At 32.8% G+C, this 26,763-nt stretch overlaps 1 protein-coding gene across 1 annotated transcript; it reads left to right on the plus strand.

Annotated features, from left to right (window-relative positions):
* The first annotated feature begins 9,427 nt into the window (after nt 1–9,427).
* LOC111194143 (uncharacterized) lies at nt 9,428–12,169 on the plus strand. Its single transcript, XM_049468088.1, has 9 exons — nt 9,428–9,624; nt 9,739–9,783; nt 10,225–10,290; nt 10,430–10,497; nt 10,600–10,678; nt 10,926–10,984; nt 11,085–11,187; nt 11,525–11,593; nt 11,729–12,169. The coding sequence occupies exons 1-9, from the start codon at nt 9,586–9,588 to the stop codon at nt 11,837–11,839; spliced, it is 639 nt and encodes a 212-aa protein (XP_049324045.1). The 5' UTR covers nt 9,428–9,585; the 3' UTR covers nt 11,840–12,169.
* The last annotated feature ends 14,594 nt before the right edge of the window (nt 12,170–26,763 follow it).

Consider the following 26,763-nt stretch of genomic DNA (forward strand, 5'->3'; position numbering starts at 1 on the left):
ACAGAGAGGACAGTGAGTGAGTGAGTAAAAAAAGAGAGAGAATAGAGAATGAGTAATAACAAGTGAAAGTGAGAGGAAAGTGAGTGAGAGTATGGGGGAGTGAGAGACAGTGAGAGAGCGGGAAAGGGAGAGTGAGAGTTTGAGGGAAGGGAGAGAGAGAACAGCGAGCAAATGAGTGAGAGAGAAAGAAACGGTGGGAGAAGAAGAAAATGAACGAGTGAGAGAAAAAGAGAAAAGGGTGTGTTTTTTACATGTCTTTTCGCTCGCTGCTCATCTCACTTCTGCGATCTGTTGCCATGGGAACGCAGCTGCAGCAGTACGAAGTCGTGAGTGGAGGAGTCTGGAGGCTGCAGCTTCAGTAAACACTCACACGTCCTCCCCGGATCCAGCCTTAAAGATACAGATTAACCATTCGTCTACACCACACCCCCCATTACTCCACCCCACACCACCCAACCCTCCCCAACCACACCCTACACCACTACACACAACCCCACCCCATCCCAAACGCAGTCGATCAGTCAAAACACTCGGTATCTCTATGATCTGCACCATGAGCTATGAGTTTAATGCAGCTAACAAGTAATGGAAGCTGATAGCCCACCAATTACAAATGCTATTCCCTGCATTGTTATATATAACATACATACTGTTCTTAACCCAAAACTGATCTTACAAATATGTTCTTATAGCATTTAGAAATATTTTGTGTCAGTTTATCACTTTAAGCCCATTCTGAACTAACAGCATTATTTTTTGGTAATCAAGTTTTTTATTAAATGAGTTTTATCAGTCTAAAAAATTCTAATCCGACGTATTGCTTTAAATCCATCCCAAACTTTTTCACTTGCAGTTATCACTTTAAGCCCATTCCAAACAATTCCAACTATCACTTTAAGCGCATTCCAAAGAATTTAAATCCCAACTATTGCTTCAATAATCCCAAATTGTTTCAATTGTAGTTATCTCATTAAGCACATTTATAACTGTTTCAATTCCAGTTTCAACTGTCATGTTAAGCCTATTCCAAACAATTCCTATTTTGCTATAAGTGCATTCTAAAGACTTCCAAACCCACATATCACTTGAGCTCGTTCCTAAAATTTCTTTATTTATTCCCAAATAATTCCAATTTCATGTATTGCTTTAAGTCCATACCAAACCATTCCCATTTTACATATAACTTTAGACCTGTTCAGAACAATTCCAACTATCACTTTAAAACCATTCCAAACTATTTCAATTATCACTGTAATCCCATTTTCAACTATTTCAAATCCCAACTATCACGTTAAACCAATTCCAAATAAATAAAACTATCGCTTTAACCCTATTCCAAAACATTCTGACCATCACTTTAAACCCATTCCAAACTATTTCAATGTAAAAACACATTCCCACAATTCCAAATTTAGCTATGACATTAAACCTATTCCAAAGAATTCAGACTATTACTTTTTTGCCTGTTGCTTGAGGCTATTGCAAACAATTCACACTGTTTCAAACAGTGTGCTGTTATTTAGGTTCTTGTTTTCAGAGTATACAATAAAGAGGTTCTGATCATCAGCCTCCACTGCAAGAAAATGAACATGCTCTACTTAAATTATTTATCAGTGCCACACACTTGAGCTGTGCTTTATCGTGCTATTGGTGAATGTCTGAGTGTTGTACTATTGGTGGTGGATTTCTCTGTTTTTTGTGGATTTTTAGCCCTCAGGGTACATCCTACTGATTTATTTTTTTGCCAGGCTGTTTACCTATTTTTTGTTTGTTTGGAAGTTTTGTTGTCCTTATTGTAAAATTTTAACTAAAAAGTTGGTGAACATTTACTTTTTGGTATCATATTCATGAGTTTTTTATGATGATCTATTCATGGTGTAACTTTATATCTGTATAGTGCATATATAGGGTAGGTGGAACTTATAATGTGGACCATAAAATAAGTGTTTTTTTTTTCATTAAGTGTACAATCTCAAACCAATGGAAGTTGTTTCATTGGCTCTTTCAGTAAGATTGTCTGAGTACAGGACAGTGTACGGGCCCTCTAAGCCAGCCATTAAATTACCCCTAATGTTTTATTATCAGACCTAATTGCGTTTCTTTGTTTGAGTCAGTCTACGGAAGTGGCTGTCCTCATTCGGGCTGGGCTGCTGATTTAAATGGACTTCTGTTTTTGGGTGATTGTGTGGGAGCCAGTCTGACTTCATCAATGTCTATTCATGCAGTAACAGGGAATGGCTTTATATTAAAGATTTGGTTGCATTTCTATGAAGCACAGAAAATCTGACACACCTTAGATCAATCTACAGGGACAGTATCATAATTAACAAATGCTACCAGTGTTACATCTGTTGTAAAGCTGCTCAATTAAATCTACAGTAGTCTCTATGTAGCTTCTAACGTAAGATTAAACTGTTAAGTGAAGGATACTTCTAGATGTAAAAAAGGATTCAAAAGAAGTCAGATAAGCTAACATTGCTGCTATGATGCTGAATACCACATCTCTAATTATCGCATACCAACGGCTAAGCTAGAAGCCAGGATTTCAAGTGGTTTGCATAATGACAACAATTATATACAAATTGTGAATTACGGCAGAAACATGAGGCTAAATGATATAGTGTGACACTACAGAATATACATGCCATGATGATTAACAAATAAAACTCCAGTTTAAAGCTTAAGTGGCCTTTGACTAAAATCCTTTAATTTTTTCCAAAAATTGTCAGTGTGACTTTAAATCTAGTGTGCCTTATGTATGAATTTTACCAGTCTGGTATTAAGGAGCAGTAAAGCCACTCCACTGAAGTACAGCATTATACAGGAGTTTCAGTTTAGTTCTCCAGCACTGAGGCTGGAAGTAGCATTAGCATTAGCTGCTAACCGCTATTTCCCTATTTAGAAGTGAGTATTATTGGCCTGTAGCCTGCTGCTAACCGCAGCTAGCACTGCTGGAGCAGGATTAGCATTACCTGCTAACTGTGCTAGACGCTAGCTCTTTAGCCGTTCAGAGGTGAGTATTATTGGCCTGTAGCCTGCTGCTAACCCTGACTAGCACTGCTGGAGCAGCATTAGCAGCTAACCGCGCTAGCTCATTTTTTGTTCAGAGGAGTATATAATCACTATATGTAACGTTACACATTTACATTCAGAACATCATCATTACATCAATACTAGTGCTGTAACAATACATCGATCTGTATCGATGCATCGATACAACTATGAACGATACGATGCATCGATTTGACGTAAAAACATCGATGCATGTGTTTTTCACTTGCGTTTAACCGGTTACTGCAAAAGCGCCGTCTTGCGGGTCGCCGGCGGGCCGTTCTGACTATGTAAAGTAGAATGCTTTAAAGCGTCAAATATTCTAAACAGAGCGAACAATTTACCAGCTCATATTCTTTAGTACTACTTTAACTACCTGCATGCAAATTTACAGCCATCTACATGAAACCAGTCGCCAGAAATCTCCAACTGAAAACAGACTGTTTTTTTTACATTGTTTACATGAGGAACACGCCTCCCCAACAAAATAGCCTTATAAAATATTATTAGTATATAAAATAACATCAGATTATATTATAGAAAATTCACTTACTATCACAGCATCCACAATACAGCACTGAACCGCAGATAAAATATCCATAAAGTCCTTTATTCGCCTGCTCACTTCTCCTTGCTTGCTTTAGTTTAAGCGCAGCCGCAACATCATATTCTCAAGCTCCTAGCGACCACACATGTAATGTTTTTACTTAAAGTTGTACGTGAATCCAAAGCTAAGGCTGTCTTTTTCTAGATTGTGTGGTTTTTATTGGTCCACAAAAAAAACTACTTTTCTTGAGTGATCGTCTTTTGAACCAATGGCGTGAGCGCTGGATCACTTGGGTGTCCAATCTAATCAGGTCACAGGCTTTCTCCAGAAGGCTTCTCCTGGAGAGATTTTGAACACTTTGAAGACGCCTGGTGGACACCTAATATAATGCAGTGTAACTTTGCTTTGTGATATAAATTACGACTACTGAATCAGGAAATGTAGAGAATGAATGACTATTCCTCACCAACATCCATACACACATTGTAAACTCCAAATATAACAGGTGCATTTTTTATTTTTTACATTTTCTTCTGCATTTGATGTTCTCAAATGGAACCAAAATAATGGAAATTAAAGTCTTGAAGTGAATTATTGTTTTGCCCCAACTGTCTACTTCAATTTAAGCCCTGAATGGTCATTGTGCTATATGTAAAACTTAAGATATTCATTTTTATATCGTAGTAGTGCATGATCGCATGAAAATGAGCATAAAATTGGATCTGCAGTAAGAGGTTTAAACATTGCATTGTTCCGCTCTGTGTTGTTCTCCCCTATTCTCCGTTACTCTCCGCTGCTGTTTGCCGAGCACATGTTTGAGTTAAGAGTTACACAATGCAGGAGCCCTCAGCAAGTCGAATTGTATCGTTCCATATCGTATCGTATCGTATCGTGACATAATTTGAGATATCGTGCATTATCGTATCGTTGACTAAAATAATCGTTTCGTATCGTAATGAATCTTGTGATTTACACCCCTAATCAAAACATAAAAAAAATAATTAAATTCCAATGGTGTTACTTATTTATCAATGAGTGTATTACTTTAAGGGACTTTCACACCGGCCTTGCTTGATCTGGACTTTTGGACTTTTTAGATGGGTTCAAACAAAAGCAGCAGATATGAAAGGGGCTTTAAACTATGGTGTTTGGTCCCACCAGAACAGGTGGTCTCGGTCCAGACCTACTAAATCATGGTGCTTTTCTAGCTGGTTCAGACTTTCGAGCAATTACAGAAAGTTGAGTCAGTATTTAAACAAACCAGAGGAAAACTAATTTTAATAGAGAGCTTGAATTTGTCACCTGGCAAAGCAACCCGCCAAACTCTAACATAACTTACTTTCCACAAACCAATTAATATGAAGTATAGAGAGACTCCACCCACATAGCTAATGATGACGACAGGACGTAGTAAAGTTCTTTAGTCTGCTCACAAAACTGCAGTGTGAAACCAAAACACATGTAAGAAACACATAAACCTTGGCGTGGCCTCTGGTGTAGACTATAAAACTATAATTCAGGTGATTAAAATCCAGGAGCCTAGGGTTATGGGTTCTACATTTCACAGACATATAGGCTTCCCAAGTCTCCTGAAAGTCGCGGGAGTGTACCTCGTATCAAAAACAGCTCCCTGATGCCTGCAAGTCAGATAAAATCTCCCGGAATCTAGAACAAGCAACAAATGTGCATGCAGGCGAAACAGACTTTTTTGCCCAATCACGTGTGGGAAAGAGAGGGAGAGGGAGAGAAAGGCGCTCCCCTCGTGTGAATATTCATGAAGTGCATGCAAAACAGAAAGGGTTCTGATTGGCCTGTTCTCTGCAAAGAGTCTGTGAGTCAGCCAATTTGTTTTTAGTGTGATGGGATGCATTCAGGAGCATCATGGCTCCCATCAAAACTCATTACACCTCTGAATTTGTGTGTGGTAAAAGTAACAAACAATGAAAGTCTTGCCTGCTGTACAGTTTGTAATAGTACTAAATGAAACCAAAACTAAACAGAACAAATATATACAATGTAAGAAACACATGAACCTTGGTGTGGCCTCTGGTCTGGACTATAGGACTATAAAGCTGGATTAAAATAAAGCTGGTTATGGGTTCTCCATTTTACAGACATGTAACTGAGCATTTTTCACAAAGTCACATGCTCAAAATACTTAGTAAATACAGTATATGGCACATTTAACATCAACACAGCTGAAAGCAGTGTTGTATAATTATGCAGTGATCTATAATTATGCAGTGATCTATTCATTTCTGGTAATAAAATTAAATAAATTAAAGTTCAGACACCTAGTAACAGCCCTGTAATACACAGATCATGTGATATGTGTGATTTCTCTCTCTGTTCAGCAGCTCATTCTCAGTTGATGGTATGCAGGCTCTGCAGTGAACACTGCACCAGTGGTACTGCTCTATTCTGGAGGCACGCGCTGCCATCTAGCGACTGAATGCAGCGCGTGCAGGGCGTGCTTTCGTTTAATCTGCTCACATGGCAGCTCGAGTCTCTGCTAAACTAAATCCCCATCTGCCGCCTGTCTGCGGGACGCGCGCGCCTCTTTTGACGCTCAAACCGGGAATGAAGCTGCTGTTTCAGAGCTTTCTCAGACTGCGCGCTGTCAGCAGCGAAAACCCGCGATAAGAGCTCAAATCCCACTGACCTCACAGCTGTGTTTACCTATTCAACTGTACTGTATACTGTAAAAAGAATTCTGTATAAAAAGTACTGTATAAAAAAAATAAGTACTGTATTAATAATAAGGTAAAATGTATTCTGATTTATTTTATAAATAGAGAATACCTGTATGTTTGTGTTTTAGAAAAATTAAACTGTGTATTTACACAAGAATGTTTTAAATAGATGTGCAAAAATTGGGAGTATCAAATAGGTTGATATCATTTATATATTGTTTTAATGTAGATGTGTTCATAATAAAAATCTGATACAATTATTTCTGATAATAGTTAAATGTTCTTTTTCAAAACCAAATTGTATGCCTTTTTTAAGAATTCAGAATTCTTGATATAATTTTATGAGTGCATAATTGTCCAGTCCTCCACATACACAACATCATAATAATTTTTTTTGCATTGTTCAAAAACGTGTTTATAAAGGTCTTATATTCTATTAGCCTGCACTTATCAAAGGGTAATAATTATATTTAAAGCATTTTTTAGTTACTTGAAACTAAAAAAAAAAACATTAAAATCACCAGGGCAAAAACCAAACAGTGCACGTTTGTAGCCTACCAGATTGTCTTAATCTTTTAATAATGGGTTTTTAAATATAAATAAAATAATCTGTTATATTGAAACAAATAAATGATATTTACATTAATGGTGTTATTCACTATAAAACGAAGTGTATTCATCAACACAATATTTTGTGATTACTCATGAATAAATAAATTATTATTATTTTTAATGCTGGTATTTCCCTGTATGTTTAGAAGGGGGACAGTAATAGTAGTGCAGTGTGGTTGAGGTTCTAGTGAGGTTAAAACTATAGTGTAATTTTAAAGTCGTATGCTATCCCTCGCTAATGCTGTCATTAGCTACCTGTTATTTTAGCCTAACAAAATAGAAGACTAAATTACTAAACATAGATTCAGGCTGTTTAACAACTGTTACACATTGCTACTCACCTGTTTTGTACTAGAAGAAGAAGTGATGTAGCTTAGCATTGCTATGCCAGTTGTTAACATATGTTAACACAGGTTCTCATGCAGTTTTTTCCCTTTATTAATTTATTTACTTACCTGTTTAATTACCTCGTTTTTTGTCCATTACATATAAATAAAATAATGTGTTATATTGTTTTGTTTGTATTAATGCTTGCTGCTGCCACTGCACTTCCATCACTTTCATTTTAATTGTGTACTAGTTACTAATACTAACTAGTTACTTCTTACATCTGGAACCATATTAGAAAAAAAATAAAAAAATAGAACATTATTTAAAAAACAACACACACAAATAAAGCAGTTAATTGCGTTTCAGTCCAACAGATTGCTGTAAAACTATTGTTATTATTTTGTATTGCGGTATTAGCAACTTTTACAAAATGTAAAACTTTATTATCATCATATATAAAGGAAATAATGGAGGAAAATGAAGGAATAAAAATAGCTGGGAACTGCTTCATGCATCTATTATTAAATATTACTAGTATAAAACATTGTAATCTACAATTATTGTGACTAGTAAAAACAAAGAAAGATGTAGTTTGAGGTTCTTTTAGTAAACACTGAGTTAGGACCAATTAGTATCATTTTAGGGCCATATCCTAACTCTTGCTAACGTTGTCATTAGCTAGCTATTAGCATTTTAGCGCAATAAAACAGAGGTTTTCTTGTTTTGTGTTTTCTTTCTTGTAAATTTCTTACATTGTAAATTTAATATTGAAGACATTAAAGCTATACAGGAACTCAGAATGTTTGTGTTTAGAAACAAAAAGTGTTAAACAAACCAGAATATGTTGTATACTGTAGATTCTTCTACATAGCCACATGTAGCTTTGCTTTTGCCTCACAGTGTGCTGCAAAATAATAATAATAATAATAATAATAATAATAATAATAATAATAATAATAATAATAATAATAATAATAATGAAAAACATTAAAGTATCTTCTCTATGAATAATTATCAGTCTCTTTTTATCATTACCTGATTTTGCCATATATTTAAAAGTGGTACATGCTTACATAAAAACCCACAAAACAAACTTAAACTTAACCTAAAGTGTGCATATTTTGGTTTGTAACCTGGGTAGGCTCCAGTGGAACTTATCATGCAAAAGATGGTCTCCAACTAAAATGTTTGAGAACTGCAGTTGTAAAATGCAGTCTAAAACTATTTATTTTTTATAGACCGTTTCAGAGGAATATTCATGAGCGTACGAAGTGACGTAGCTGTTCCTATGACACTTCCGTTTAGCGGTAAACAGAGTTCAAAACAGTGGACGTAACTTTTTAATTTAACATGAATGCAAACTTCACCTAATCTGAGAGTCACAAACATTGAAAATCAGGTAAAATTGTTCTTTAAACAAGTAAACTATGAAGGACCAAAAATTACATAAGTATAAATAAATACACATATAAATGTATACATATATAAATACATAAATTAATAAATAAATTAATGTTGAAATTAATAAATATATAAATAAATGCACATATAAATGAATGAATAAATAAATAAATAAATAAATACATGCACAAATAATTGTATAGGTAAATAAATTAATTAATAAATACATTTCTTATTTATATATTTATTCATTTATATGTGCATTTATTTATGTCAACATTTATTTATTTATACTTCGTTTTATATGTCATTTTTGGTCCTCCATAGTAAACACGCCTGCTTTCGTTTTTTACACTGCTAACCTGCCATGCAGTAACAGTGTCCGCTCACAAATATGCGCTCTCATTTTGACAGCTGTATACTTGAAAATAGCGCCGGAAGCGTGAAGGAACAGACATGCGCAGTAGCTTTGTTATTGTTTTTCTCATTTAAACGTTCTATATAATAATAAATAATTTATATCATTACCATAATTAGTATTGTAATAATCGGAAATAAACTATCAATAATAAAATAACATTATAAAATAATAATAATAATAATAATAATAATAATATGGTGCAAATAAATATATATACCCCCCCTTCCCCCCCCCCCCCCCCCCCCTTCCACGCCCGCTGCGTCATTCAGCGCAGCGCCGATTTGTTTTTATTCGAACTCTTCGGAGATCGGCAGCAGCAGCAGCAGCGTTTCTTTCGACAGACCGTCTACAACTTTTCAACACCAGTTTACTGTTTTAAATTTACTGTTTTATTATCTTTTAATTACTGTATATAATTATATATAATTGTATTATCTGTACTGTTTTGTCATTAATTAATTGTATTTTGTTTTTTTTGTATTTCAGCTTACTGTAGCCGCTGAGGGAGCTCACCCCCATACCGGTCAGGTATGGATCCCCGGTGGAGGAGCAGACCTCTTCCAATAGTGGTGAGTAAATTTGAAACTTCTCACATTTTACACCAAATTCACCCTCAGTAACACTCAGAAATAAACCCAGAGCTGGATTAGTTCAGGAGTTTAAAGCAGGGCTTTGTTTTTCAGGCGCAGTCAGGAAATTTTTGCTTCAGGACTCGTCCTGTGTCTGCGGTGAGTCTCTATCACTAACTGTTACACCTGCAGCTAATGACTAGCTAACTAACTAATTAACTAACTAACTAACTAATTAACTAACTAACTATCACCCCCAGTATACCTTACTGTAACCCTTTCAGTTCGGTTTTTAGAGTCAACGCTAATTTCTGAAGAGATGTCTCTTGAGTATCCACTGTGCCTTAACCTAGGTTAGCTAAGTTAGGGTTAGATAGCCAACATACATTGTAAAGAAGCTAGTGAAATGATTTAACACGTATTTCTGTTGTGTATTTTCTTGGTTCTTTTTGGTTTTAGACTTAAAGGGAAGGTTAGATAAGGAAATTAGTCTCAAAAATACATACATATGTTTTTGATGACCCTTTGTTTGATCACAATGAGAGATGCTAATAAAAAGAGGATTGAGGCAGTGATGAGCTGACATAAGATTGTCTGCAGTGGCAGGGTGAAGATCCAGCCACCTGTGAGGAGCCTCAGATGAAGCGGAGGGCCCAAATTAAGAAGGTAAGAAAAGCACAATGAACAGTTAAAGTGTAGTCAAGTATCATTGTCACACATCTCTATTTTAGCAGCATCAATAATACCTACAGCTCTGCTTTCACTGAATCTTTATTAAATTGGACTTAAATTGGCTTTTTAACAGTGCACAGAAGGTCAGCTGGAGGGACTCCTTCCCACCTCCCACCCATTGCCTTCAACCACACCTGAAAGGTATCACAGCCTTCTTACCTGTCCCTCTACCACCCTGAAACCTCTCATTGCTTTTTTCTGATTCTAATTTACCACCCCGACACCTCCCATTCCCTCTTTCAGGGATGGCTGTGAGGCTCTGGTGGCGGTTGCGGAGGCAGAACCCTTGAACAGGCTGAACACTGCTGGTCCAGTTGCACAGGTAAGAGTTTGCGGTTTATTCTGTATCCTCTCTACCTCTTTACCATCTTCCAATGATTGAAGATTTAAAGTTTTTAGGACACACACATACAGTATTCCCTTACACGCACATTCACACTATATATACACTTAAAGTATCCAGCTTTCTGCTTCTGTGTGTCTTGCTATCACTATGCTACTGTAATACTGTCAATTTCCCCACCTTTGGACTCATAAGAAATGATCTTTTCTCATCTGTTCTTGGACAGTGTGAGGAAGCCCCGATCGAGTCCCTCACCACCACCCACCACCCGGAGACATTCAGCCAGTAAGACACTGCACTATCACCCACCATCAGCACTCAAATAATCTCTTAAACACCTCACCACCAACAGTAAGACCTCTGTTTTTTTTTTTTCTCATTTCAGGTCATGTGTCGATGTCCTGGTTCTGGTTGCGGAGGCGGATCCCTCTCACAGGCTGGACACCAACAGCACCGAGCCTGAGTCTGAGCCAGTGCCAGTTGCACAGGTAAGAGTTGGGAATACATTCTACTGTCAGCTATAGAAGAAGTACCTGCAGTATCAGATTGTTTAGATATCTTCCATGTATGACCCATTACTGTATCTCATTTAGTAAAAATACTTTTTATTTAGTGGTATAACTAAACAGCAATTCTTAGGAAAATTTTAAACACCATTTTAAACTGTTTCACTTATAGTTTCTTAAAAGTATTTGTTAAATATATATAACTCATTTCTGCAGTGAAATTATTAGTAAGGTGTTTTTTTCCATTCTGTCTTCATATAGTTGAAGGTCTACAGTTCTTTGGTAAACACCTTTATTTTTTTAAATCTGTCTCTTATAGGCTGAGGGGGATCTGGAGAGCAGCGTGGAGGTCGTGGTGGAGAGCACAGAAACGGCTCCAAAAACACAGGTCAGTTTAGTTTTTCCTAAAGCATCAAACAAAACCAGTTCACTCTTTTCTGTTCTATTGCATGTGTATGGGATGTTTATATCGGAGGGTTTTACACCATGTCTTACTTTATTCTGTATTGATGTTTCCCTGCAGAGACGACGGCTACAGCGCTGTCTGAGACTCTGGAGGAGCACAGCCTCTACCCTACTCTCCTGCTTTCCTTGTAGGGTAAAAAGAAATAACAAAAATGGAGAGGATAAATAGAATGAGGGTGGATTTATACATAGAAAGGGGGATGATATATAGGTAGATAGATAGAAATGGGGATGATATATAGGTAGATGGATATAAAAGGGGATGATATATAGGTAGATAGATAGAAAGGGGAATGCTATATAGGTAGATAGATAGAAAAGGGGATGATATATAAGTAGATAGATAGAAATGGGGATGATATATAGGTAGATAGATAGAAAGGGGAATGCTATATAGGTAGATAGAAAAGGGGATGATATATAGGTAGATAAATAGAAAAGGGGATGACATATAGGTAGATAGATAGAAAAGGGGATGACATAGGTAGATAGATAGATAGAAAAGGGGATGATATATAGGTAAATTACATTTATAACAAAAATAATTATTATGATTATTATAATAATAATTATACTATTTATCAATAATTATATAAAATAATCTATTTGTCTGTCTTCTCCTTTTTCTATCTATCTATCTTCTCTTTTTTCTATCTATTTTCTCATTTTCTATCTCTCTCTGTCTGTCTGTCTGTCTATCTTCTCATTTTTCTATCTATCCATCTATCTGTCTATATTCAATTCAATATAGCTTTAGTAGCATGACTGTAAATTACATTGTTGCCAAAGCATTATAACAATTACCAACAACAATGATATATGAATATACATAACAGACAGACATAACATTTATAACAAAAATAATTATTATGATTATTATAATAATAATTATAGTTTTTATCAATAATTATAATTATATAATAATAATCTATCTGTCTGTCTGTCTATCTTCTCATATTTCTATCTATCTATCTGTCTCTGTCTTCTCCTTTTTCTATCTATCTATCTTTTCCTTTTTTCAATGATATATGAACATACATAAGACATACTAACATTTATAACAAAAATAATGATTATGATTATTATAATAATAATTATACTATTTATCAATAATTATAATTATATAATAATAATTGGTCTGTCTGTCTGTCTATATTCTCCTTTTTCTATCTATCTTCTCATTTTTATCTATCTATCTTCTTTTTCTATCTATCTTCTCATTTTCTATCTGTCTGTCTATCTATCCTCTCATTTAACTATCTGTCTGTCTGTCTGTCTTCTCCTTTTTCTATATATCTATCTTCTCCTTTTTATCCATCTATCTATCTTCTTTTTCTATCTAAATTCTCCTTTTTATCTATCTATCTATCTATCTATCTATTTATCTATCTATCCATCTATCTATCTTCTCATTTTCTTTCTATCTATCTCTATCTTTCTGCCAATCTATCTTCTCATTTTTCTATCTATCTATCTATCTATCTATCTATCTATCTATCTATCTATCTTCTCATTTTCTATCTGTCTGTCTATCTATCTTCTCATTTAACTATCTGTAACTATCTGTCTGTCTGTCTTTCCTTTTTCTACCTATAGATAAAAAGGAGAAGATAGATAGAAAAATGAGAATATAGACAGACAGAAAGACAGATAGAGATGGATAGAAAAAGAAGATAGATAGACAGAAAGACCTTTTTATCTATATATTTATCTGTCTATCTATTCTCTGCTTTTTCTAACTCTCTATCTGTCTGTCCAGCTATCGTCTCATTTTTCTATCTATCTATATATCTATCTATCTTCGTCTTCTTATTCTGTCTATCTTCTCTTTTTCTATCTATCTATCTATCTTTCTATCTATCTATCCTTCTTTTTCTATCTATCTTCTCCCTTTTCTATATATCTATCTTCTCCTTTTTCTATCTATAGATAAAATGGAGGAGATAGAAAAAGGAGAATATAGACAGACAGAAAGACAGATAGAGATAGATAGAAAATGAGAGGATAGATAGATAGAAAAAGAAGAAGATAGATAGACAGAAAGACCTTTTTTCTATAAATGTATCTGTCTATCTATTCTCTGCTTTTTCTAACTCTCTATCTGTCTGTCTGTCTATCTTCTCTTTTTCTATCTATCTATATATCTATCTATCTTCTTCTTTTTCTATCTATCTTCTCCTTTATCTATCTTCTCCTTTTTCTATCTACCTGTCTTCTCATTTTCTATCTGTCTGTCTGTCAATCTATCTTCTCATTTAACTGTCTGTCTTCTCCTTTTTCTATCTATCTATCTTCTCCCTTTTATCTATCTATCTATCTTCTTCTTTTTCTATCTATCTTTTCCTTTTTATCTATCTATATATCTACCTATCTATCTATCTTTTCATTGTCTATCCATCTCTATCTCTCTTTCTATCTGTCTTCTCATCTATCTATCTATCTATCTATCTCTGTGTCTGTCAATCTATCTTCTCATTTTTCTATCTATCTATCTATCTATCTATCTTTTCATTTTCTATCTATCTCTATCTGTCTTTCTGTCTGTCTGTCTTCTCCTTTTTCTATCTGTCTATCTATCTATCTTCTTCTTTTTCTATCTATATTCTCCTTTTTATCTATCTATATATCTGTCTTTTCATTTTCTATCCATCTCTATCTGTCTTTCTGTCTATCTGTCTTCTCATTTTTCAGTCTATCTATTATCTATCTATCCATCTATCTTCTCATTTTCAATCTATCTATCTCTATCTGTCTGTCAATCTGTCTTCTCATTTTTCTATCTATCTATATATCTATCTATCTTCCCCTTTTTCTGTCTATCTATCTATCTATCTATCTATCTATCTATCTATCTATCTATCTTCTTTTTCTATCTATCTTCTCATTTTTCTATATATCTATCTTCTCCTTTTTCTATCTATCTATCTTCTCATTTAACTATCTGTAACTATCTGTCTGTCTGTCTTTCCTTTTTCTATCTATAGATAAAAAGGAGAAGATAGATAGAAAAATGAGAATATAGACAGACAGAAAGACAGATAGAGATAGATAGAAAATGAGAAGATAGAAAAAGAAGAAGATAGATATACAGAAAGACCTTTTTATCTACATATTTATCTGTCTATCTATTCTCTGCTTTTTCTAACTCTCTATCTATCTGTCTGTCTACCTATCTTCTCATTTTTCTATCTATCTATATATCAATCTATCTATCTTCGTCTTCTTATTCTGTCTATCTTCTCTTTTTCTATCTATCTATCTTTCTATCTATCTATCCTTCTTTTTCTATCTATCTTCTCCCTTTTCTATATATCTATCTTCTCCTTTTTCTATCTATAGATAAATTGGAGAAGATAGATAGAAAAAGGAGAATATAGACAGACAGAAAGACAGATAGACATAGATAGAAAATGAGAGGATAGATAGATAGAAAAAGAAGAAGATAGATAGACAGAAAGACCTTTTTATCTATAAGTGTATCTGTCTATCTATTCTCTGCTTTTTCTAACTCTATCTATCTGTCTGTCTATCTATCTTCTCCTTTCTATATATCTATCTATCTATCTTCTTATTCTGTCTATCTTCTCTTTTTCTATCTATCTATCTATATTTCTATCTATCTATCTTTTCATTTTTTATCCATCTCTATCTCTCTTTCTATCTGTCTTCTCATTTTTCTAACTATCTATCTAGCTATCTATCTATCTATCTTCTTTGTCTTCTGTCTATCTTCCTTTTCTTTTTCTATCTATCTTCTCATTTTCTATCTATCTCTATCTGTCTGTATGTCTATCTATCTTCTCCTTTTTCTATCTATCTATCTTCTCCTTTCTATCTATCTATCTATCTATCTATCTATCTTCTTCTTATTATTCTGTCTCTTTTCCTTTTTATCTATCTATATATATCTATCTATCTATCTATCTTTTCATTTTCTATCCATCTCTATCTCTCTTTCTATCTGTCTTCTCATTTTTTCTAACTGTCTATCTATCTATCTATCTATCTTCTCATTTTCTATCTATCTATCTCTATCTGTCTGTCAATCTATCTTCTCATTTATCTATCTATCTTCTTTTTCTATCTTCTCCTTTTTCTATCTATCTATGTTCTCATTTTCTATCCGTCTGTCTCTATCTATCTATCTATCTATCTTCTCCTTTTTCTTTCTATCTATCTTCTCCTTTTTATCTATCTATATATCTATCTATCTTCTTATTATTATTCTCTCTATCTTTTTCTTTTTATCTATCTATCTATCTATCTATCTATCTATCTATCTATCTTTTCATTTTCTATCCATCTCTATCTCTCTATCTATCTTCTCATTTTTCTATCTGTCTGTCTATCTTCTCATTTTTATCTATCTATCTTCTTCTTTTTCTATCTATCTAGCTTCTCCTTTTTATATATCTATCTATCTTCTTTTTATATCTATCTTTCTATATATCTATCTTTTCATTTTATATCTATCTCTATCTGTCTTTCTGTCTGTCTATATTCTCCTTTTTCTATCTATCTTCTCATTTTTATCTATCTATCTTCTTTTTCTATCTATCTTCTCATTTTCTATCTGTCTGTCTATCTATCCTCTCATTTAACTATCTGTCTGTCTGTCTGTCTTCTCCTTTTTCTATATATCTATCTTCTCCTTTTTATCCATCTATCTATCTTCTTTTTCTATCTAAATTCTCCTTTTTATCTATCTATCTATCTATCTATCTATCTATCTTTTCATTTTCTATCCATCTCTTTCTGTCTATCTGTCTTCTCATTTTCCTATCTATCTATCTATTTATCTATCTATCCATCTATCTATCTTCTCATTTTCTTTCTATCTATCTCTATCTTTCTGCCAATCTATCTTCTCATTTTTCTATCTATCTATCTATCTATCTATCTATCTATCTATCTATCTATCTTCTCATTTTCTATCTGTCTGTCTATCTATCTTCTCATTTAACTATCTGTAACTATCTGTCTGTCTGTCTGTCTTTCCTTTTTCTATCTATAGATAAAAAGGAGAAGATAGATAGAAAAATGAGAATATAGACAGACAGAAAGACAGATAGAGATGGATAGAAAAAGAAGATAGATAGACAGAAAGACCTTTTTATCTATATATTTATCTGTCTATCTATTCTCTGCTTTTTCTAACTCTCTATCTGTCTGTCCAGCTATCGTCTCATTTTTCTATCTATCTATATATCTATCTATCTTCGTCTTCTTATTCTGTCTATCTTCTCTTTTTCTATCTATCTATCTTTCTATCTATCTATCCTTCTTTTTCTATATATCTTCTCCCTTTTCTATATATCTATCTTCTCCTTTTTCTATCTATAGATAAAATGGAGGAGATAGAAAAAGGAGAATATAGACAGACAGAAAGACAGATAGAGATAGATAGAAAATGAGAGGATAGATAGATAGAAAAAGAAGAAGATAGATAGACAGAAAGACCTTTTTTCTATAAATGTATCTGTCTATCTATTCTCTGCTTTTTCTAACTCTCTATCTGTCTGTCTGTCTATCTTCTCTTTTTCTATCTATCTATCTATCTATCTATCTATCTATATATCTATCTATCTTCTTCTTTTTCTATCTATCTTCTCCTTTATCTATCTTCTCCTTTTTCTATCTACCTGTCTTCTCATTTTCTATCTGTCTGTCTGTCAATCTATCTTCTCATTTAACTGTCTGTCTTCTCCTTTTTCTATCTATCTATCTTCTCCCTTTTATCTATCTATCTATCTTCTTCTTTTTCTATCTATCTTTTCCTTTTTATCTATCTATATATCTACCTATCTATCTATCTTTTCATTGTCTATCCATCTCTATCTCTCTTTCTATCTGTCTTCTCATCTATCTATCTATCTATCTATCTATCTATCTATCTATCTATCTATCTATCTCTGTGTCTGTCAATCTATCTTCTCATCTATCTATCTATCTATCTATCTATCTATCTATCTTTTCATTTTCTATCTATCTCTATCTGTCTTTCTGTCTGTCTGTCTTCTCCTTTTTCTATCTGTCTATCTATCTATCTTCTTCTTTTTCTATCTATATTCTCCTTTTTATCTATCTATATATCTGTCTTTTCATTTTCTATCCATCTCTATCTGTCTTTCTGTCCATCTGTCTTCTCATTTTTCAGTCTATCTATTATCTATCTATCCATCTATCTTCTCATTTTCAATCTATCTATCTCTATCTGTCTGTCAATCTGTCTTCTCATTTTTCTATCTATCTATATATCTATCTATCTTCCCCTTTTTCTGTCTATCTATCTATCTATCTATCTATCTATCTATCTTCTTTTTCTATCTATCTTCTCATTTTTCTATATATCTATCTTCTCCTTTTTCTATCTATCTATCTTCTCATTTAACTATCTGTAACTATCTGTCTGTCTGTCTTTCCTTTTTCTATCTATAGATAAAAAGGAGAAGATAGATAGAAAAATGAGAATATAGACAGACAGAAAGACAGATAGAGATAGATAGAAAAAGAAGAAGATAGATATACAGAAAGACCTTTTTATCTATATATTTATCTGTCTATCTATTCTCTGCTTTTTCTAACTCTCTATCTATCTGTCTGTCTACCTATCTTCTCATTTTTCTATCTATCTATATATCAATCTATCTATCTTCGTCTTCTTATTCTGTCTATCTTCTCTTTTTCTATCTATCTATCTTTCTATCTATCTATCCTTCTTTTTCTATCTTCTCCCTTTTCTATATATCTATCTTCTCCTTTTTCTATCTATAGATAAAATGGAGGAGATAGAAAAAGGAGAATATAGACAGACAGAAAGACAGATAGAGATAGATAGAAAATGAGAGGATAGATAGATAGAAAAAGAAGAAGATAGATAGACAGAAAGACCTTTTTTCTATAAATGTATCTGTCTATCTATTCTCTGCTTTTTCTAACTCTCTATCTGTCTGTCTGTCTATCTTCTCTTTTTCTATCTATCTATCTATCTATATATCTATCTATCTTCTTCTTTTTCTATCTATCTTCTCCTTTATCTATCTTCTCCTTTTTCTATCTACCTGTCTTCTCATTTTCTATCTGTCTGTCTGTCAATCTATCTTCTCATTTAACTGTCTGTCTTCTCCTTTTTCTATCTATCTATCTTCTCCCTTTTATCTATCTATCTATCTTCTTCTTTTTCTATCTATCTTTTCCTTTTTATCTATCTATATATCTACCTATCTATCTATCTTTTCATTGTCTATCCATCTCTATCTCTCTTTCTATCTGTCTTCTCATCTATCTATCTATCTATCTATCTATCTATCTATCTGTGTCTGTCAATCTATCTTCTCATTTTTCTATCTATCTATCTATCTATCTATCTATCTATCTATCTTTTCATTTTCTATCTATCTCTATCTGTCTTTCTGTCTGTCTGTCTTCTCCTTTTTCTATCTGTCTATCTATCTATCTTCTTCTTTTTCTATCTATATTCTCCTTTTTATCTATCTATATATCTGTCTTTTCATTTTCTATCCATCTCTATCTGTCTTTCTGTCCATCTGTCTTCTCATTTTTCAGTCTATCTATTATCTATCTATCCATCTATCTTCTCATTTTCAATCTATCTATCTCTATCTGTCTGTCAATCTGTCTTCTCATTTTTCTATCTATCTATATATCTATCTATCTTCCCCTTTTTCTGTCTATCTATCTATCTATCTATCTATCTTCTTTTTCTATCTATCTTCTCATTTTTCTATATATCTATCTTCTCCTTTTTCTATCTATCTATCTTCTCATTTAACTATCTGTAACTATCTGTCTGTCTGTCTTTCCTTTTTCTATCTATAGATAAAAAGGAGAAGATAGATAGAAAAATGAGAATATAGACAGACAGAAAGACAGATAGAGATAGATAGAAAATGAGAAGATAGAAAAAGAAGAAGATAGATATACAGAAAGACCTTTTTATCTACATATTTATCTGTCTATCTATTCTCTGCTTTTTCTAACTCTCTATCTGTCTGTCTACCTATCTTCTCATTTTTCTATCTATCTATATATCAATCTATCTATCTTCGTCTTCTTATTCTGTCTATCTTCTCTTTTTCTATCTATCTATCTTTCTATCTATCTATCCTTCTTTTTCTATCTATCTTCTCCCTTTTCTATATATCTATCTTCTCCTTTTTCTATCTATAGATAAATTGGAGAAGATAGATAGAAAAAGGAGAATATAGACAGACAGAAAGACAGATAGACATAGATAGAAAATGAGAGGATAGTTAGATAGAAAAAGAAGAAGATAGATAGACAGAAAGACCTTTTTATCTATAAGTGTATCTGTCTATCTATTCTCTGCTTTTTCTAACTCTATCTATCTGTCTGTCTATCTATCTTCTCCTTTCTATATATCTATCTATCTATCTTCTTATTCTGTCTATCTTCTCTTTATCTATCTATCTATATTTCTATCTATCTATCTTTTCATTTTTATCCATCTCTATCTCTCTTTCTATCTGTCTTCTCATTTTTCTAACTATCTATCTAGCTATCTATCTATCTATCTTCTTCGTCTTCTGTCTATCTTCCTTTTCTTTTTCTATCTATCTTCTCATTTTCTATCTATCTCTATCTGTCTGTATGTCTATCTATCTTCTCCTTTTTCTATCTATCTATCTTCTCCTTTCTATCTATCTATCTATCTTCTTCTTATTATTCTGTCTCTTTTCCTTTTTATCTATCTATATATATCTATCTATCTATCTATCTTTTCATTTTCTATCCATCTCTATCTCTCTTTCTATCTGTCTTCTCATTTTTTCTAACTGTCTATCTATCTATCTATCTTCTCATTTTCTATCTATCTATCTCTATCTGTCTGTCAATCTATATTCTCATTTATCTATCTATCTTTCTATCTATCTATCTTCTTTTTCTATCTTCTCCTTTTTCTATCTATCTATCTTCTCATTTTCTATCTATCTATATATCTTCTCCTTTTTCTATCTATCTTCTTCTTTTTTATCTATCTTCTCCTTTTTCTATATATCTATCTTCTCCGTTTCTATCTGTCTGTCTGTCAATCTATCTTCTCATTTAACTATCTGTCTGTCTGTCTGTCTTCCCTTTTTTCTATCTATCTATCTTCTTTTTCTATCTATCTTCTCCTTTTCATCTATCTATCTATATATCTATCTATCTTTTCATTTTCTATCCATCTCTATATCTTTCTGTCTATCTGTCTTCTCATTTTTCAATCTATCTATTTATCTATCTATCCATCTATCTGTCTTCTCATTTTCTATCTATCTCTATCTGTCTTTCTGTCTGTCTCTTCTCCTTTTTCTATCTATCTATCTATCTATCTTCTTTTTCTATCTATCTATGTTCTCATTTTCTAGATAGAAAAAGGAGAATATAGACAGAAAGACAGATAGAGATAGATAGATAGATAGATAGATAGATGAAGAAGAAGATAGATAGACAGAAAGACAGATAGAGATGGATAGAAAATGAGAAGATAGATCTATCTATTTTCCCCTTTTTTATCTATCTCTATCTGTCTTTGTCTGTCTATATTCTCCTTTTTCTATCTATCTTCTCCTTTTTATCTATATATTTATCTGTCTATCTATTCTCTGCTTTTTCTAACTCTATTTATCTGTCTATCTTCTTCTTTTTTATCTATCTTCTCATTGTCTATCTATCTCTATCTGTCTGTCTGTCTATCTATCTTCTCATTTTCTATCTATCTATCTATCTCTATCTGTCTTTCTGTCTGTTTGTCTTCTCCTTTTTCTATCTATCTATCTTCTCGTTTCTATCTATCTATATATCTTCTCCTTTTTCTATCTATCTTCTTCTTTTTTATCTATCTTCTCCTTTTTCTATATATCTATCTTCTCCGTTTCTATCTGTCTGTCTGTCAATCTATCTTCTCATTTAACTATCTGTCTGTCTGTCTGTCTTTCCTTTTTTCTATCTATCTATCTTCTTTTTCTATCTATCTTCTCCTTTTCATCTATCTATCTATATATCTATCTATCTTTTCATTTTCTATCCATCTCTATATCTTTCTGTCTATCTGTCTTCTCATTTTTCAATCTATCTATTTATCTATCTATCCATCTATCTATCTTCTCATTTTTCTATCTATCTATCTATCTATCTATCTATCTTCTTTTTCTATCTATCTATGTTCTCATTTTCTAGATAGAAAAAGGAGAATATAGACAGAAAGACAGATAGAGATAGATAAAAAAGGGGAAGATAGATAGATAGATAGATAGATAGATAGATAGATAGATAGATAGATAGATAGATAGATAGATAGATAGATAGATGAAGAAGAAGATAGATAGATAGACAGAAAGACAGATAGAGATGGATAGAAAATGAGAAGATAGATCTATCTATTTTCCCCTTTTTTATCTATCTCTATCTGTCTTTGTCTGTCTATATTCTCCTTTTTCTATCTATCTTCTCCTTTTTATCTATATATTTATCTGTCTATCTATTCTCTGCTTTTTCTAACTCTATTTATCTGTCTATCTTCTTCTTTTTTATCTATCTTCTCATTGTCTATCTATCTCTATCTGTCTGTCTGTCTATCTATCTTCTCCTTTTTATCTATCTATTTATCTATCTATCTTCTCATTTTCTATCTATCTCTATCTTTCTGTCCGTCTATCTTCTCCTTTTTCTATCTATCTATCTATCTTCTCATTTTCTATCTATCTATCTTTCTATATACCTTCTCCTTTTTCTATCTATCTTCTCCTTTTTGTATCTATCTATCTTCTCATTTTCTATCTGTCTGTCAATCTATCTTCTCATTTAACTATCTGTCTTTCTGACTATCTTCTTCTTTTTCTATCTATCTTCTCCTTTTTATCTATCTATCTATCTATCAATCTATCTATCTATCTATCTATCTATCTATCTATCTATCTTCTTCTTTTTCTATCTATATTCTCCTTTTTATCTATCTATATATCTATCTATCTTTTCATTTTATATCTATCTATCTGTCTGTCCATCTATCTTCTCAATTTTCTATCATCTATCTATCTACCCATTTTCTCATTGTCTGTCTGTCTATCTTCTTTCATATCTGTCTGTCTATCTTCTCATTTTTCTATCTATCTATATCTATCTGTCTATCTATTTATCTATCTTTCGATTCTTAGTTTTCTATCTATCTATCTTTTCATTGTCTATCTATCTCTATCTGTCTGTCTATCTATCTATTCTCTGCTTTATCTATTTATCTATCTATCTACCTATTTTCTCATTGTCTGTCTGTCTGTCTATCTTCTTTTATATCTGTCTGTCTGTCTATCTTCTCATTTTTCTATCTATCTATCTATTTATTTATTCTTAGTTTTCTATCTATCTTTCTTTTCATTGTCTATCTATCTCTATCTGTCTGTCTTTTTCTGTCTCTGTCTCTTCTCATCTATCTATCTATCTATCTATCTATCTATCTATCTATCTATCTATCTATCTATCTATCTATCTATCTATCTATCTATCTATCTATCTATCTATCTATCTATCTATCTATCTATCTATCTATCTATCTATCTATCTATCTATCTATCTATCTATCTATCTATCTATCTATCTATCTATCTATCTATCTATCTATCTATCTATGATGTGGAGGATGATGGTGGAAGGCAGGACTGTGATGGAGAGGTGTTGGAGCTCCTGAACTACAGGTCAGAGTTAAAGAAACACATATTGTGTTTTTTTACTGATAAAGCTCTGAAAATGTTCCTCCACTGTGGGACTAATAAATACACAACAGTACACTCTTTAAAAACGGTTAGAAAGAGGTTCTTAAGTACAGAAAAAGGTTCATAATAAAACTCAAAGAACTGTGTGGATTTTTGTGTGGATTTTTTGTTGTATTAAATTGTTAATGGGTTTTATACATTGTCTTACTTTATCCTGTGTTTTTGTAACTTTTTCCATGCAAAAAGGATGCTGCAGTTCTTCTTCTGCTGCTTTCCTGTAAAGAGGAAGAGGAGGGTGTTAGAAAGCAGAAAAGAAAAGAAAATAGAGCAGTATAATAGATACATACAGTACACACATACATACACTCATTAACACACATATATACATGCATACTCATTTACACACATATATCAACATACATAGATGCATACAAATATATATATATATATATATATATATATATATATATATATATATATATATATATATATATTAGTTTAGTATATATATATATATATATATATATAATATATATAAATTGCAATTCATTTATATATTATGTTTATTGCTATTACATTATTATTAATAACATATTTATAATATATTAATATTGTATTATGTTTATTTTATTTTTTATATTTACATTATTTTATATATTCTATATTTTTCTATTGTTTTCATTCTTTCCTCGCCCTTTTCCACGAATCCTCTCGCCACCAACGTACGACCCTGTTATTAAATGTAAATAAATGTAAATATTATCACTACAGCTTTGTGTTATTTCACTAAAACACAGGGGTTTTCATCTTTACAACACTATTCAGGCTGATGTAATACACTTTTAAACCTCAGCTCACATTTTAAATATCAAACATACAGTCTTCTCTGTAGAAGAATAATGTTGCTTCCCTGGTTGGGAAATAAAACTTAACATAAATCTGTGGGCAAAACTCTTTCATACTACATTCACCATCCTTTGTAACATGATTCAAATGTAAGTGGCTCTGGATCGGGGCATGATCCCCATAACCTTTACAATTATGTACAATCCTTAAAATGGTCTGAATATGATATTTGATCACATTTGAGAAATTCATAGTACTGTTTTTGTTTCATTAATTTAATTATTTAAATTATAAACAACTTAATTTTGTAGACATTTTTTACTATCAGGGGTGCAGTGTTGGGGAACTTCTGTGTTCAGGAATTCTAGGTAATGTATTTTTTACATTTGAGTTAACAAAAAATCAAAATGTGATTTTAATTCCGATTTGAATGGCTTATGTATTGTTTTATTAATTTAATTACATTCTAAATAATTATATTATAATTTAAGTGATTAATTTATTGAATTAATATTTTTAAATTATATTCAAATTCATGAATTAAGTTTATGTTTGGTTTGAAAACATTTTTTATATTTTTAAGAATTTATTTTTTATTTAAAATGGTCCAAAAGTGACTTTTTTGACCTCAACTACCATATATCTATAAATCTAAAGCTTATAAAATGTTATGTATTTTTGTTACATGAGCATTGTAGAGATTTTGTTTATTCTACTTTTTAAAATAAAGAGTCTTCCACCTCAGCTCTGCAGTGCCTCTGAATAAAAAAAACATGAACTCTGTATTCAGCTTTATTAGTGGCCTTATCTCAGCTTGCATTGTTTTTCTCCTTTCACCTCTGTTGGCTGCAACAGTGGGGTTCAGGCTTGGGAAGTATAGAATACTGGGTTCTAAAGGTGGAAACCACATCTTTTCTACACACATTACATGTCAAAAGTTAATAGATGCAATTATCTTAATACAAACGTAATGTTCTGAAAAGAAATCTAAAAATATATATATATATACACTACCGTTCAAAAGTTTGGGGTCACTCAAACAATTTTGTGTTTTCCATGAAAAGTCACACTTATTCACCACCATATGTTGTGAAATGAATAGAAAATAGAGTCAAGACATTCACAAGGTTAGAAATAATGATTTGTATTTGAAATAACATTGTTTTTACATCAAACTTTGCTTTCATCAAAGAATCCTCCATTTGCAGCAATTACAGCATTGCACACCTTTGGCATTCTAGCTGTTAATTTGTTGAGGTAAGCTGGAGAAATTGCACCCCACGCTTCTAGAAGGAGCTCCCACAAGTTGGATTGGTTGGATGGGCACTTCTGGCGTACCATACGGTCAAGCTGCTCCCACAACAGCTCAATGGGGTTCAGATCTGGTGACTGCGCTGGCCACTCCATTACCAACAGAATACCAGCTGCCTGCTTCTGCTGTAAATAGTTCTTGCACAATTTGGAGGTGTGTTTAGGGTCATTGTCCTGTTGTAGGACGAAATTGGCTCCGATCAGGCGCTGTCCACTGGGTATGGCATGGCGTTGCAAAATGGAGTGATAGCCTTCCTTATTCAGAATCCCTTTTACCCTGTACAAATCTCCCACCTCACCAGCACCAAAGCAACCCCAGACCACCACATTACCTCCACCATGCTTAACAGATGGCGTCAGGTATTCTTCCAGCATCTTTTCATTTGTTCTGCGTCTCACAAACGTTCTTCTTTGTGATCCAAACACCTCAAACTTGGATTCATCCGTCCACAACACTTTTTTCCAGTCTTCCTCTGTCCAATGTCTGTGTTCTTTTGCCCATCTTAATCTTTTTCTTTTATTAGCCAGTCTCAGATATGGCTTTTTCTTTGCCACTCTGCCCTGAAGCCCAAAATCCCGCAGCCGCCTCTTCACTGTAGATGTTGACACTGGTGTTTTGCGGGTACTATTTAATGAAGATGCCAGTTGGGGACCTGTGAGGCGTCTGTTTCTCAAACTAGAGACTCTAATGTACTTATCTTCTTGCTTAGTTGTGCAACGCGGCCTCCCACTTCTTTTTCTACTCTGGTTAGAGCCTGTTTGTGCTGTCCTCTGAAGGGAGTAGTACACACCGTTGTAGGAAATCTTCAATTTCTTAGCAATTTCTCGCATGGAATAGCCTTCATTTCTAAGAACAAGAATAGACTGTCGAGTTTCAGATGAAAGTTCTCTTTTTCTGGCCATTTTGAGCGTTTAATTGACCCCACAAATGTGATGCTCCAGAAACTCAATCTGCTCAAAGGAAGGTCAGTTTTGTAGCTTCTGTAATGAGCTAGACTGTTTTCAGGTGTGTGAACATGATTGCACAAGGGTTTTCTAATCATCAATTAGCCTTCTGAGCCAATGAGCAAACACATTGTACCATTAGAACACTGGAGTGATAGTTGCTGGAAATGGGCCTCTATACACCTATGTAGATATTGCACCAAAACCAGACATTTGCAGCTAGAATAGTCATTTACCACATTAGCAATGTACAGAGTGT

The sequence above is a fragment of the Astyanax mexicanus genome, chromosome 19, assembly GCF_023375975.1.
Source record: "Astyanax mexicanus isolate ESR-SI-001 chromosome 19, AstMex3_surface, whole genome shotgun sequence".
NCBI classification, from domain to species: Eukaryota; Metazoa; Chordata; class Actinopteri; order Characiformes; family Acestrorhamphidae; genus Astyanax; species Astyanax mexicanus.